The 16,360-nt window shown below is 38.0% G+C and overlaps 1 protein-coding gene across 2 annotated transcripts in view; it reads left to right on the forward strand.

Moving 5' to 3' along the window:
* The window catches only part of NBAS (NBAS subunit of NRZ tethering complex), a 345,856-nt gene that overhangs the window by 166,052 nt on the left and 163,444 nt on the right, over nucleotides 1-16,360 (forward strand). For both annotated transcript variants that reach the window (XM_082357496.1, XM_082357497.1), the window contains 3 exons: nucleotides 10,008-10,237; nucleotides 12,914-13,026; nucleotides 15,486-15,599. In XM_082357496.1, the coding sequence (XP_082213622.1) occupies nucleotides 10,008-10,237; nucleotides 12,914-13,026; nucleotides 15,486-15,599 (457 nt within the window). The remainder of the gene's footprint in view (nucleotides 1-10,007; nucleotides 10,238-12,913; nucleotides 13,027-15,485; nucleotides 15,600-16,360) is intronic.

The raw sequence follows: 16,360 nt of genomic DNA on the forward strand, positions 1-16,360 counted from the left end.
TTCATGACACTCCCCTTCTTAAAATGCGCTGCTTGTTCCATGTCTACAGTTAGAAAGTAACCGTATTTCTTAGCCTGGCATAGAAAGCCACGGCGGATTCCAGCCACCCTGGTCCATTCTCGCCTCTGACACTCCCCGCCATGTGCCCTGTGCTCCAGCGGTGCCAAATCTGTCATGAATTCCTCCACTCACCATGCTGTTTCCTGTTTCTGTGACTTTGTACACATTATTCCCTTTGCCTGGAGTATATTCCTCTTTTTTAAATTTGAAAATTGCTGATAACTTTTAGCATTCAGCTCACTAATCATGCCCTCTAGGATGCCTTCCTTTGTCCTTTGATATAACTGTCTCTATTACAGCCTTTCTTTCGAATGCGATGACTTGTTTGTTTCTGTGTGTGTTTCTTCCCTTTGGTCATTAGCTCCTAGGTAGGCATTATCATATCATGTTCATCCTCAGCTCCCCCAGGGCATATTATAGTGTCTGGAACATAAAGGATACTTAAGGATGGTGAGTTGACTAGGAGTGTAATTTAGGAGAATTTAATCCTTATTTTGGAAGGTATGTGTATTACCACCAAATTACTCATGCTTTGTATGGAAAAATGATCCAGCGAACCCATCTTTAATGAGACACAGTTTAAAAGAGGGTTCCCGTTTGAATTTGCCTGTCAGACAAGCCAGATCAGAATCGTGTGGAATATTTCCTGTGTTGCCCTGCTCTGACATCACGAAGCATAACCCGTTGATAAAATGAGAGTTATAAAATAGGTCTCTGTTTTGTGAAATTGGTTGGTATTTTAATTTAAGGTAGTTTTAACAGAAGAGCGCTAATATAGACTGTTGAGAAATGAATGGTTTTATATTTGAACTTCAGGTTTTTATGTGCTTGATGAGTGTAAAGTTTGTATTGATGATTACACTCTCAGACCACGTACAGCTGCCAGTAACTTCACCTTTGTATCTAAAGCACAACTTGAAATTGAGTTTCAGGAGAAAATAATCTATACGCACATGGGGTCCAAAATCTTACTGTCATTAGTAACACTGCTTGAAGTAGTGTTTTTAAGTGGGAGTAGCGTTGTTTCCTGGTATTTTCTGATTCTGATTGAAAAATTAGCATGAAGTATATTACACTTGAACTCGCTCCTGTGTAGTCTATCATAACAACTTGACGTATTAAATTGTTTCAGTTATATTTTAACATCTTTGTATTAGCCTTTGATATTTTAATGACTTCGCGCGGTTAGTCTTTCTCCTTTGAGAAAACATTTGAAAGCATATTATAACTGCCCTGAACCGATTCTAGAAGATAATACAGATTTGGCAAACTTGCATTTTAAAATATTTTAGTGATGTTTAAATTATGCTATATTGTCTTACTGACCTGTGGCCACTGTATTCGGTTTTGCTGTCATTGGAAAATAATTTTAAATCTCATTGGCATAATTTTGTTAAGGTGCAAGATTTCTATACAGCCTGTAGAGCAGAAATCTATATGGTTCATTTCAGCAAAACCTTTAAAATATTAGAGTGAGTGAATTTTATTTTTCAGTATTGGGCATTGACTCTTTATGGCTTACCTGAACAAACCAAAGGAATAGAGAAATTGTTACATCTAAGTCATTTTGGTCACGTGGAGCAAGCCATTTTCACCTGTCATATAAGCGATTAGGGTTACTCACTGATAATTCGCTTTCTGTCACAATATGGATTTTATAGCAGATCTCTTGTAGGTATTAGTAATTTTATCTTTATCAGTCATTTTAGGAAAGGCCTGTCTAAAAATGTCTTCTCCAGAAGCCTAGAAACAAGTGAAAATAAGGGGGTCCTATGAAAATTGGGTAGCCTTCCTAATTATAAGGAAACTCTTGCTTCTCCATGAAATCTGCTTTTTATCTCTTGCTTCTTTTTCTGTGTTCTCCTCATCCAACAGTGGCATGATAGGAAAGAACATTCTTGGGGAAGTTCTTGTGCTATTTATATATTGACTCTATTAGTGTGGGTTTAAAGGGAGCTCTTTAAGAGGACTTTTTTGGATTAAGTAGATAATCTCAATTATAGAATAAATTTTATGTTAATTGATGCTATTAGTTGCCTTGTAAAATACAATGACATTTGCATAACTGCCTTCCATCAGTGGCTTTTGTTTTTTTTTTTTTTTTAAACATCTTTATTGAAGTATAATTGCCTTACAATGGTGTGTTAGCTTCTGCTTTATAACAAAGTTAATCAGTTATACATATACAATATGTTCCCATATCTCTTCCCTCTTGCATCTCCCTCCCTCCCACCCTCCCCATCCCACCCCTCTAGGTGGTCACAAAGCACCGAGCTGATCTCCCTGTGCTATGCGGCTGCTTCCCACTAGCTATCTATTTTACATTTGGTAGTGTATATATATGTCCATGACACTCTCTCACCCTGTCTCATCTCACCCCACCCCCTCCCCATATCCTCAAGTCCATTCTCTAGTAGGTCTGTGTCTTTATTCCCGTCTTGCCACTAGGTTCTTCATGGCTTTTTTTTTCCTTAAATTCCGTATATATGTGTTAGCATACTGTATTTGTTTTTCTCTTTCTGACTTACTTCACTCTGTATGACAGACTCTAACTCCATCCACCTCATTACAAATACCTCCATTTCATTTCTTTTTATGGCTGAGTAATATTCCATTGTATATATGTGCCACATCTTCTTTATCCATTCATCTGTCGATGGACATTTAGGTTGCTTCCATGTCCTGGCTATTGTAAATAGAGCTGCAATGAACATTTTGGTACATGACTCTTTTTGAACTATGGTTTTCTCAGGGTATATGCCCAGTAGTGGGATTGCTGGATCGTATGGTAGTTCTATTTGTAGTTTTTTAAGGAACCTCCATACTGTTCTCCATAGTGGCTGTATCAATTTACATTCCAACCAACAGTGCAAGAGAGTTCCCTTTCCTCCACACCCTCTCCAGCATTTATTGTTTCTAGATTTTTTGATGATGGCCATTCTGACCGGTGTGAGATGATATCTCATTGTAGTTTTGATTTGCATTTCTCTAATGATTAATGATGTTGAGCACTCTTTCATGTGTCTGTAGGCCATCTGTATATCTTCTTTGGAGAAATGTCTATTTAGGTCTTCTGCCCATTTTTGGATTGGGTTGTTCGTTTTTTTGTTATTGAGCTGCATGAGCTGCTTGTAAATCTTGGAGATTAATCCTTTGTCAGTTGCTTCATTTGCAAATATTTTCTCCCATTCTGATGGTTGTCTTTTGGTCTTGTTTATGGTTTCCTTTGCTGTGCAAAAGCTTTTAAGTTTCATTAGGTCCCATTTGTTTATTTGTGTTCTTATTTCCATTTCTCTGGGAGCTGGGTCAGAAAGAATCTTGCTGTGATGTATGTCATAGAGTGTTCTGCCTATGTTTTCCTCTAAGAGTTTGATAGTGTCTGGTCTTACACTTAGGTCTTTAATCCATTTTGAGTTTATTTTTGTGCATGGTGTCAGGGAGTGTTCTAATTTCATACTTTGACATGTATCTGTCCAATTTTCCCAGCACCACTTATTGAAGAGGCTGTCTTTTCTCCACTGTATATGCTTGGCTCCTTTATCAAAGATAAGGTGACCATATGTGTGTGGGTTTATCTCTGGGCTTTCTATCCTGTTCCATTGATCTATATTTCCGGTTTTGTGCCAGTACCAAACTGTCTTGATTATTGTAGCTTTGTAATATAGTCTGAAGTCAGGGAGCCTGATTCCCCCAGCTCCATTTTTCGTTCTCAAGATTGCTTTGGCTATTCGGGGTCTTTTGTGTTTCCATACAAATTGTGAAATTTTTTGTTCTAGTTCTGTGAAAAATGCCAGTGGTAGTTTGATAGGGATTGCATTGAATCTGTAGATTGCTTTGGGTAGTAGAGTCATTTTCACAATGTTGATTCTTCCAATCCAGGAACATGGTATATCTTTCCATCTATTTGTATCATCTTTAATTTCTTTCATCAGTGTCTTATAATTTTCTGCATACAGGTCTTTTGTCTCCTTAGGTAGGTTTATTCCTAGATATTTTATTCTTTTTGTTGCAATGGTAAACGGGAGTGTTTTCTTAATTTCACTTTCAGATTTTTCGTCATTAGTGTATAGAAATGCAAGAGATTTCTGTGCATTAATTTTGTATCCTGCTACTTTACCAAATTCATTGATTAGCTCTAGGAGTTTTCTGGTAGCATCTTTAGGATTCTCTATGTATAGTATCATGTCATCTGCAAACAGTGACAGCTTTACTTCTTCTTTTCCGATTTGGATTCCTTTTATTTCTTTGTCTTCTCTGATTGCTGTGGCTAACACTTCCAAAACTGTGTTGAATAATAGTGGTGAGAGTGGGCAACCTTGTCTTGTTCCTGATCTTAGTGGAAATGGTTTCAGTTTTTCACCATTGAGGACAATGTTGGCTGTGGGTTTGTCATATATGGCCTTTATTATGTTGAGGAAAGTTCCCTCTATGCCTACTTTCTGCAGGGCTTTTAACATAAATGGGTGTTGAATTTTGTCAAAAGCTTTCTCTGCATCTATTGAGATGATCATATGGTTTTTCTCCTTCAATTTGTTAATATGGTGTATCACATTAATTGATTTACGTATATTGAAGAATCCTTGCATTCCTGGGATAAACCCCACTTGATCATGGTGTATGATCCTTTTAATGTGCTGTTGGATTCTGTTTGCTAGTATTTTGTTGAGGATTTTTGCATCTATGTTCATCAGTGATATTGGCCTGTAGTTTTCTTTCTTTGTGACATCTTTGTCTGGTTTTGGTATCAGGGTGATGGTGGCCTCGTAGAATGAGTTTGGGAGTGTTCCTCCCTCTGCAATATTTTGGAAGAGTTTGAGAAGGATAGGTGTTAGCTCTTCTCTAAATGTTTGATAGAATTCACCTGTGAAGCCATCTGGTCCTGGGCTTTTGTTTGTTGGAAAGTTTTTAATCACAGTTTCAATTTCAGTGCTTGTGATTGGTCTGTTCATATTTTCTATTTCTTCCTGGTTCAGTCTCAGCAGTTTGTGCATTTCTAAGAATCTGTCCATTTCTTCCAGGTTGTCCATTTTATTGGCGTAGAGTTGCTTGTAGTAATCGCTCATGATCTTTTGTATTTCTGCAGTGTCAGTGGTTACTTCTCCTTTTTCATTTCTAATTCTATTGATTTGAGTCTTCTCCCTTTTTCTCTTGATGAGTCTGGCTAATGGTTTATCAATTTTGTTTATCTTCTCAAAGAACCAGCTTTTAGTTTTATTGATTTTTGCTATTGTTTCCTTCATTTCTTTTTCATTTATTTCTGACCTGATCTTTATGATTTCTTTCCTTCTGCTAGCTTTGGGGTTTTTTTGTTCTTCTTTCTCTAATTGCTTTAGGTGTAAGGTTAGGTTGTTTATTCGAGATGTTTCCTGTTTCTTGAGGTAGGCTTGTATTGCTATAAACTTCCCTCTTAGCACTGCTTTTGCTGCGTCCCATAGGTTTTGGGTCGTCGTATCTCCATTGTCATTTGTTTCTAGGTATTTTTTGATTTCCCCTTTGATTTCTTCAGTGATCACTTCGTTATTAAGTAGTGTATTGTGTAGCCTCCATGTGTTTGTATTTTTTACAGATCTTTTCCTGTAATTGATATCTAGTCTCATAGCGTTGTGGTCGGAAAAGATACTTGATACGATTTCAATTTTCTTAAATTTACCAAGGCTTGATTTGTGACCCAAGATATGATCTATCCTGGAGAATGTTCCATGCGCACTTGAGAAAAATGTGTATTCTGTTGTTTTTGGGTGGAATGTCCTATAAATATCAATTAAGTCCATCTTGTTTAATGTATCATTTAAAGCTTGTGTTTCCTTATTTATTTTCATTTTGGATGATCTGTCCATTGGTGAAAGCGGGGTGTTAAAGTCCCCTACTATGATTGTGTTGCTGTCGATTTCCCCTTTTATGGCTGTTAGTATTTGCCTTATGTATTGAGGTGCTCCTATGTTGGGTGCATAAATATTTACAATTGTTATACCTTCCTCTTGGATCGATCCCTTGATCATTATATAGTGTCCTTCTTTGTCTCTTATAATAGTCTTTATTTTAAAGTCTATTTTGTCTGATATGAGAATTGCTACTCCAGCTTTCTTTTGATTTCCATTTGCATGGAATATCTTTTTCCATCCCCTCACTTTCAGTCTGTATGTGTCTCTAGGTCTGAAGTGGGTCTCTTGTAGACAGCATATATATGGGTCTTGTTTTTGTATCCATTCAGCCAGTCTGTGTCTTTTGGTGGGAGCATTTAATCCATTTACATTTAAGGTAATTATCAATATGTATGTTCCTATTCCCATTTTCTTAAATGTTTTGGGTTTGTTATTGTAGGTGTTTTCCTTCTCTTGTGTTTCTTGCCTAGAGAAGTTCCTTTAGCATTTGTTGTAAAGCTGGTTTGGTGGTGCTGAACTCTCTCAGCTTTTGCTTGTCTGTAAAGGTTTTCATTTCTCCGTCACATCTGAATGAGATCCTTGCTGGGTAGAGTAATCTTGGTTGTAGGTTTTTCTCCTTCATCACTTTAAGTATATCCTGCCACTCCCTTCTGGCTTGCAGAGTTTCTGCTGAAAGATCAGATGTTAACCTTATGGGGATTCCCTTGTGTGTTATTTGTTGTTTTTCCCTTGCTGCTTTTAATATGTTTTCTTTATATTTAATTTTTGACAGTTTGATTAATATGTGTCTTGGCGTGTTTCTCCTTGGGTTTATCCTGTATGGGACTCTCTGTGCTTCCTGGACTTGATTAACTATTTCCTTTCCCATATTAGGGAAGTTTTCAACTATAATCTCTTCAAATATTTTCTCAGTCCCTTTCTTTTTCTCTTCTTCTTCTGGGCCCCCTATAATTCGAATGTTGGTGCGTTTAATGTTGTCCCAGAGGTCTCTGAGACTGTCCTCAGTTCTTTTCATTCTTTTTTCTTTATCCTGCTCTGCAGTAGTTATTTCCACCATTTTATCTTCCAGGTCACTTATCCTTTCTTCTGCCTCAGTTATTCTGCTATTGATCCCATCTAGAGTATTTTTAATTTCATTTATTGTGTTTTTCATCGTTGCTTGGTTCCTCTTTAGTTCTTCTACATCCTTGTTAAATGTTTCTTGCATTTTGTCTATTCTATTTCCAAGATTTTGGATCATCCTTACTATCATTATTCTGAATTCTTTTTCAGGTAGACTACCTATTTCCTCTTCATTTGTTAGGTCTGGTATGTTTTGACCCTGCTCCTTCATCTGCTGTGTGTTTTTCTGTCGTCTCATTTTGCTTATCTTACTGTGTTTGGGGTCTCCTTTTCACAGGCTGCAGGTTCGTAGTTCCCGTTGTTTTTGGTATCTGTCCCCAGTGGGTAAGGTTGGTTCAGTGGGTTGTGTAGGCTTCCTGGTGGAGGGGACTATTGCCTGTGTTCTGGTGGATGAGGTTGAATCTTGTCTTTCTGGTGGGCACGTCCACGTCTGCGTCTGGTGGTGTGTTTTGGGGTGTCTGTGGCCTTATGATTTTAGGCAGCCTCCCTGCTAATGGATGGGGCTGTGTTCCTGTCTTGCTAGTTGTTTGGCATAGGGTGTCCAGCCCTGTAGCTTGCTGGTCGTTGAGTGAAGCTGGGTCTTGATGTTGAGATGGAGATCTCTGAGAGATTTTTGTCGTTTGGTATTACGTGGAGCTGGTAGGTCTCTTGTGGACCAGTGTCCTGAAGTTGGCTCTCCCACCTCAGAGGCACAGCCCTGATGCCTGGCTGGAGCACCAAGAGCCTTTCATCCACACAGCTCAGAATAAAAGGGAGAAAAAAGTAGAAAGAAAAAAAGAGGATAAAATAAAATAAAATAAAGCTATTATAATAAAAAATAAGAAAAAAAATTATTAAGAGTAAATGTATTCAGAAAAAAATTTTTTTTTAATTTTTAAAAATAGATTTATTAATTTTTTATAGCAAAAAATAAGAAAATTTTTAAGAAAAAAATTTATTAAGAAAAAAAATTTTAATTTTTTAATATAAAAAATATGAAAAAACTTATTAAAAATTTTTTTAATTTCTAAAAATAGAAAATACGGAAAAAATTATTAAGAAAACATATATTACGAAAAAAAAATTTTTTTAAGTAAAAAAAAAAAAAAAAAATGGACGGACCTAACCCTAGGACTGATGGTGAAAGCAAAGCTATACAGACAAAATCTCACCCAGAAGCATACACATATACACTCACAAAAAAAGGAATAGGGGAAATTAATATATCCTGCTCCTAAAGGCCACCTTTTGAATTTGGGATGATTCGTTGTCTATTCAGGTATTCAACAGATGCAGGCACATCAAGTTGTTTGTGGAGCTTTAATCCGCTGCTTCTGAGGCTGCTGGGGGAGATTTCCCTTTCTCCTCTTTGTTCGTACAGCTCCCAGCGTTCAGCTTTGGATTTGGACCCGCCTCTGCATGTACGTCGCCTGAGGGCGTCCGTTCCCCACCCAGACAGAACGGGGTTAAAGTAGCAGCTGCTTCGGGGGCTCTGGCTCACTCAGGCCGGGGGAGGGAGCGGTACGGAGGAGGCGGGGCGAGCCTGCGGCGTCAGAGGCCGGCGTGACATTGCAGCAGCCTGAGGCGCGCCGTGTGTTCTCCCGGGGAAGTTGTCCCTGGATCACGGGAGCCTGGCAGTGGCGAGCTGCACCGGCTCCCAGGAGGGGCAGTGTGGAGAGTGACCTGTGCTCGCACACAGGCTTCTTGGTGGCTGCAGCAGCAGCCTTAGCGTTTCCTACCAGTCTCTGGGGTCCGCGCTGATAGCCGCGGCTCGCACCCGTCTCTGGATTTCGTTTAGGCAGCGCTCTGAATCCCCTCTCCTTGTGCGCCGCGAAACAAAGAGGCAAGAAAAACTCTCTTGCCTCTTCGGCAGCTGCAGACTTTTTCCCGAACTCCCTCCCGGCTAGCACCAAAGCCCGCGCCTCAGCTCCCAGCCCCCGCCCGCCCCGGCGGGTGAGCAGACAAGCCTCTCGGGTTGGTGAGTGCTGGTTGGCGCCGAGCCTCTGTGCGGGAGTCTCTCCGCTTTGCCCTCCGCACCCCTGTGGCTGCGCTCTCCTCCACGGCTCCGAAGCTTCCCCCCTCTGCCACCCGCAGTCTCTGCCCGCAAAGGGGCTTCCTAGTGCCTGGAAACCTTTCCTCCTTCACGGCTCCCTCCCACTGGTGCAGGTCCCGTCCCTATTCTTTTGTCTCTGTTATTTCTTTTTTCTTTTACCCTACCCAAGTACGTGGGGATTTTCTTGCCTTTTGGGAGGTCTGACGTCTTCTGCCAGCGTTCAGTGGGTGTTCTGTAGGAGCCGTTCCACGTGTAGATGTATTTCTACTGTATCTGTGGGAAGGAAGGTGATCTCCGCGTCTTACTCTTCCGCCATCTTGCCCCTTAGTGGCTTTTGTTTTATTTAAATAGTTTTTAAATTGCAGATTAGAAAAAAATGTTATGTGGTGTATTGTAATTCTAGTGACTAGGTGTAAGTAGAACATTTGTAGCATGGGTGTTTAGTTTATGAGACTGACTTCAGATGTTTTAAACAGTCATTAATTATGTGTATCATATTCAAAGATTTTCTTTTAAAAAATTGAAATGTTATAAATACTTTAAGCAGAGTGTTGGACAGTATGTCTAATGGATCCTGTTTTTAATAAGTATGAATTTTGGATATTTTACTCAAATATTTCTTGTAACACATTAAAATATTATGCTTACCACTGGTTTGTTCGGTTAAATTATTTCTTCTTTTTCCTAAAAGAGGGATTTTTTTATTGAGGTGACATTCACATAACATAATACTAACCATTTTAAAGTGTGCTTCATTGTCATTTAGTACATTCATAAATATTGTGCAACCTCTACCTGTAGGATAGATGTATTTTTTAAAATTTATTTCACTTGGATATCAGAGCCGCCATTGTGTCAGGAACTGAGTCCTCCCTCTTTAAGCTCTAATTCCAGTTTCTTCTTTTTCCCAGATATTTACAGAGAGCCTTCTGTGTTCCAGTCGCCTTGAAAATATCCACCTGGCTGGGCAGATGATGCACTGCAGTGCTTGTTCAATAAATCCACCAACTAGTGTAACCCATAAAGGAAAAACCCAGTACAGGGTCAGTTATGAAAAAAGTATTGACTTGGTTTTGGCTGCCAGCAGAGAGTACTTCAATTCTTCTACCAGCCTCACTGACAGCTGCATGGATCTGGCCAGGTAGAGGAACTCTGTATTCTCTGTAAGAGGGAGGAGGGAAGTCAGAATATACAAACTTTATTGTTGGTTTTATTCTCTATCTCACAAAATATGTTATCACAAGTACAGATTGACTCTACTATATGGGACACCATTATTTATTGCTTGAATATAGAATGAAAACTTAATTGCATCATAAGTATTTATCAACTTTCTTGTGACCCTTTTTCTCTAGCACACTTTCCCACAGTCATTCTAGATGATTATCTATAAGGTTATAACTTTTCTTCTATTGGAAGAGATTCAAGTGGTAGCCAGCAAATTCAAGTTCTGGAAAATTTTAACACATTAGGTCGTGTCTATATCTTTTACATGGCTTCTGCTCTGATGAGATGATAAAGCTCAAAAGTCCCTTCCAGGTGGAAATTTCTGGACTCTGAATTCTGTTCCTCTCTTAGCCTGTTGTACAGGAAAGTTTGTGTTCCTCTTTTTACTATTGATTCTTAGGAGCTTTTTTTGCATATGGGACACGTGCCCTTTGCCTCTCTTAATGGTTAAACTGTGTTGCCAAGTTTTTATAATATACAATTTATCTTTCAAATGGCTATTGTGAATTTTTAAAAAATTCGGTTGTTATTCTTTTTTCTGTCTTTTGTGTCATCCTTTGAAAGACCTTTAATTCCCAAGACCATTAAAATAGTTTTTCGTATTGTTTTTTTACTACTTTGGTGGTTTTATTTTTGCATGGAAATTTTAGGCCCATTTGGAATTTATTTTGATGTAAAGATTGTGGTAGTTGTTTAGAGTTACTTTTCCCCTCAAATAACTGGTAGTTGTTTCAACTCTAGCAAAACTTAAAGGTAACTTTTTTCCCCCAGTGATATCTTATCACAGAAAGAATCATGTGTTCTCAAGCCATGTTATCGAACTTGACAAAGTTGTTTAAAATAGTTAGTAAATTTTTTCCTTCTCTCCCAAGGGATAGTATTTCTATTTCAGATGATGAAAATATAAGATAGAACAACTGGGAGTTGTGTTTGACCTAAATCTTTTTGACAGATGCTTCTAGAGATCATTTTTGAAACTACACAGTACTTGCAGTATTTGCCTTTCATCCATCCCCTTTTCTCCTACAAGGACACACCTTAATTTAAAAAAGATGTCATATGTATATAATGTGGCACCAAACTGATTGAGACCTGTGAGCCCAGATGTATTTAATTGTTTACAGTTTTATTGAAATAGAAAATAGCTCATCCATTCTTATTGATTAAATTACTATTTATTTACTAGTTTTTTTTTTAATTGAGGTAGCAGTACATCCACAAGATAAAATATTTAAAAATACACAAAGGATACATACGGAAGATGTCTTTCTCCTCATTCGAGTTCCTATAACTTTATCCCTCAGTTATATTTTTAATCAGTTTCCTGTGTATCCTTCCGGAATACCTTATTAAAAGTTACCCCCTTCTTTCTTAAATCACAAATAAGTGTATACTACTTTTACCTATCTTTCTGTGTCTTGTTTTATTCACTTACGATCTATATTGTGGTTTTTCCATGTGAATACATATAGGTTTGTTTCATTCCTTTTTGATGGTTGTAGACTATTCCATTGCTTGACTTTTATACAATTTATTTAATTAGTTCCTGATTTAGTGTATTTTATTTTAAAAAGACTGTGGTAGTGAACATCTATAATTATGTCTGGGCATGTGAGAGCCTATCTCTAGTATAAATTCCTAGAACTGGGATTCCTGGGTTCAAAGTGCAGTTAGAATTTTGGTAGATGCCACAAATAGGTTGTATACTATTTATCCTTGAACCAGTAGTAAGTATGTGTCCGTGTTCATCTGATTTAAATCCCCAAATTTTGCAAGAGCAAGCTAGGCCTATATCTGTCGCTTGGTCATGTAGGTAGATCCTGGGGCCTAGATATTTTCATGTGATGGTCCATGATTTTAGCATTGTTAGCTCTTCATGGCCTGATCTCTACCTGTCTTTCTAGTCTCATGCCCCACTGTTCCTCTCCATGCACCTTTCAGAAAATAGGTTTATTGTTAACTACAGTATTTATTAAGTATACTTTCTCTGAATTTAAAAAAATTTGCTTAAAATACTCCATAGGTATCACAAATTTGTAGATTATCAAATCACTTTCATCTGTATTTATCTCAGTACTACATCACCAACTGATTGTTTCTGATCAGAAAAATGTCTCTTGTGCAGTTTCTTAGGTTATTCCTTTTCCTTTGAGAGACAAAATTGTGACCGAATCAAGCCATTTCTGTTTTCCTTAAAAGAATAACTGGAAATTAACTGTATTCCTTCTGTTTTTTTTAATCCTTTTTACATGATCATTATCTTTTGAGTCAACAGTAAACAGAGCACTAAACCCAGAGCTAACGTATCTTGCTTTATACTGTGATACCTTACGTACTATCAGCATAACCCTGCGTAAATTGCTTCACCTCTGAGCTTCAATTTTGGCTTCCTTAAAAAACAGATGGTGATATTTGCCTGTCTCACAGGCTTGCTGTGAGGATTAAATAAGATATCAGAAAGCCTCTAGCAGAATACCTGGAAGGAAGTTGGTTTTTGATAAATGTGTTGGATCTCTATGTTGTTGATCATAGAAAGGCAACTTAGCTGAACATATGTTACTTTTCCTTCTTAAAAATGAATTTCTCCTAGGTGCTGCTTACAGCTGATAACAGATAGACCCGCTGCCATTCAAGAGGAGCTAGATCTTATCCAAGCCCTGGGGTGCCTCGAAGAATTTGGGGTAAAGATTCTGCCTTTGCAAGGTGAGTTTTCTATTTAGTGTTGCACTATTATTAACTTATTTTGCATTAGTTCACTAGTGTTCTCTTTTAGGTTTTTAACTAAAGAGTACTTTTGGTCATTGAGTCCATTAGCAATAGATTCTGCCCTCTGTCCCATTTTTCAATAACAGTACAGCAGTGAGGCTATTGGATAAAAACAAAAATAGAAATTGGGGAATATGGATGAGTATTTATTGTACTTGAAATCTTAGTAATATACCATGTTTAGGGCAACAAGCAAAAAACCAAACTTGAGCGTTCCAGTAAAAGGAAGTTTAGAGAAAATGATGATCCACTGCCATGTGTAGTTTCAGTTTTCCCCCTTAATTTTATTGAGCTAGAAAGAGTGGTAACAGTAAGGAAATCAGCTGATTAGAGTTATAAACCTAGAGTTTCTCTAAGAAGAATATAAGAATTCATCAAACAAGGCCATTGAAGCATCTGTGAAAACCCGGGCTTTTAGGTACATAGAATGATGATAATATCTGTAAGTGTTGTTTTGAAAATCAGGTTAGAAATATGTAGAAAGTACCTTTCTCATAGTTACTGAATCTGAAATGTTGAAGTAGTGATACACATTTTCTTAAAAATATATATACTAGGAGAAAAACACATAAAACAGCAGATGTTGAGGTAAAAAACCCAATTTTTTGATTGAGAAAAGTTATGAAAAAGTTTGAAGTATATTGTATCAGTTAGTTTTTGTCAGACTGTCCTATAGTAAAAAAAAAAAAACAACTCAAAAATCTCATTGTGATATGATAAGTTTAAACCTGGCATTGTAGCAGCAGAGGCAAAAGATCAGGAATCCCATGATGATGACTCTTAAGCATTTGCTTAGAAGTGGCATATGTCACTTCCACTCACATTTCATTGCCATAGAAGTCACATGGCCAACCTGAAAGTTAGTGAGGTGGGTATTTGTGACATGAAAACAATACAGTCTGCGGAAGCTATACTCAGATTAGATATGAGCCATCCTGATTGTGAAGTAACTGAAGTCTACATCTACCTTATATTTTAGAGTAAAGGCCACCCCAGGATTACTGTACTAGCACTTGCATGAATAGCTATCTTGAAATAGCCCAATACACACTAAAGTATTTATGGGTAAAGAGACATGATATTTGCAAATGGTTCAGGAAAAATAGATGTGTGTAGATACATATGTTTATGTGTATATATGCATGTGTTTGGGGGGAGGGTGGAAGGGCATGCATGATTGCAAGTGTGAATGGAGCAAATGATTAACAATTGGTTGATCTTGGAAAAAACTGTAGAGGAGTTCTTTGTACCATTCTTGCAAGCTTTCTGTGAGTATGAAATTTAATCATAATAAAAACTTATTCCCCCCCCCCCCAAAAAGCCTATTCCAAAGAAAAACTACTACCTTTCTCCTTTATATCCACAATCCCTGGGCCCCCTCCCACCTACCTAGAAGAAGTTTTGGGGGAAGATAGGATGTATGTTATATAGCCATGGATTTAGGAATGGATAAAAGAATGAAGGTGTGAAAAATATTTAAGGAGCTGGATTGAATTCAGGTCCCATCACTTTCAGTGACCTTAGCCAAAGTACTTAATCTTTCTGCACCTCAGTTTCTTCCCCTGTGGATAATAGTACCTGTCTTGTTAGGTTCTGCCTTGTAGTATTAACACACATAAAGCACCTACAACAGTGCCTAGGGCATAGGTCATATTCATTTCATGTCAACTACTATCATGATAATTGTTATTGTTGTATTTACTGGGTCCCAGCTTCCCAGGTAGTGCCATGTTTCTTAAAAGTTAACGCCTCTATCCTGAATAGATACCGTTTCTTCCTAGCAAATATATAATACTCTTTAACTCAAGTTTTTTTTTTCCCCCCCTTTAAGTGTGCGTAATTACCTCATAGTGTGAATTAGTGTGATCAGACATGTTTTATTTTCCTAACATCTAGCTTAAGTGAGAGGATTGGGACTGTTTTTAGAGAAAGGTTAATAAATTGGATCAGTGAGCGCTTTGAGGACTCCTGCCCTCCAAACTGGTATGATGTGGTGGAGGTAGAAGATGGATATTTGGAACACGGACTGGATTTTAGGGGGTTGAGGTAAGGTGGCGAGACTGGTGTACCAGGAAGTATGTGAAGTTTTCAAAGACAGATACCGCCTTCTTTAAAATTTTCCCTAAGTCCTGACCTGGCACTTGAAAAGGTGACACTTTTTCTTAGCTTCAGAATGCCAGTTCATTTGCTGTGTTTCAGAAGTTTGGTGATAAAGAAAAGATCCATGCTCTACATTATTTATTCAGAAGCAACAGTAACTTTACTGTTTTTTAAAAAATGTGTCTTTTACTTAATTCTTATTGATCTGGGGGTTAACACAGTTTTCATTTTGTTTGGTTGCCATAACAAAGGGTTATGTCCCTGGTCACAAGTCTACAGTATGTCTTTCTTTGTAGTGCGACTGTGCTCTGATCGGATCGGCCTCATCAAGGAGTGTATTTGCCAGTCTCCGATGTGCTACAAGCAATCTACCAAACTGCTGGGCCTGGCTGAGCTGCTGAGGGTAGCAGGTAAGTTTTGAATGCTAAACTGCAGAGTACGGGTCTGTGTTATTCTCGACATCACCTAGGTGTCAGAGCAGCTGCTTTTGGGCAAGGATTTGTCTTTCCTAGAAAGGTTGGTGTGTTATAAAACTGTGTACCTGTATTGGGCTGCTTGGACCTTCTGTTCTTCAAATGAGGGCAGGCTTATTTGGGGTGCCGCGAAGTGGTTTCGAGGTCAGAAACAGAAGTCAGGGTTACCATTTATAACCAGAAAACTGAAAAGGAGGACCAGCCAGCTGTACCAGTTCAGCTTCAATGTTGACATTTGGTGTGATATTTTTGATCCTGAATAATTTCGTAGAAAAATGTGTGCCTTTACTATTTGGTCAGGTTTTCACATGTGTTATTTCATTTTCTGTTAAATGGTGTTGATGATATATTCTTCCTATTTTACGAGGGAAATTGAAGATCAGAGAAGTTAAGTATCTTGCTCAGCAGGGTTAAATAGCAGACCATGGCTTTCAAGGAAAGTCTTTCTGACTCTACACTTCATGTTTTCCGCTATTCTGCTTACCAATCTTTTAATACTTTTCTTTTGTATTTTTGACTTATCCAACGTGTATCCCACCTGATGGACATCGTCAAGTGGGTCCTCATCTTCTTAAACAGATTTTAAATGTGCAGCTTAAATTTTTCAAATGGATCCAGCACAATTTTGTGACAGTTACCTTCCCGTTTCAACTAAAAGAATAAACACGAACCCCCTGCTGACTTGAAACACTAGTTAT

The sequence above is a fragment of the Balaenoptera borealis genome, assembly GCF_965194805.1.
Source record: "Balaenoptera borealis genome assembly, chromosome: 15".
Taxonomy (NCBI): Eukaryota; Metazoa; Chordata; class Mammalia; order Artiodactyla; family Balaenopteridae; genus Balaenoptera; species Balaenoptera borealis.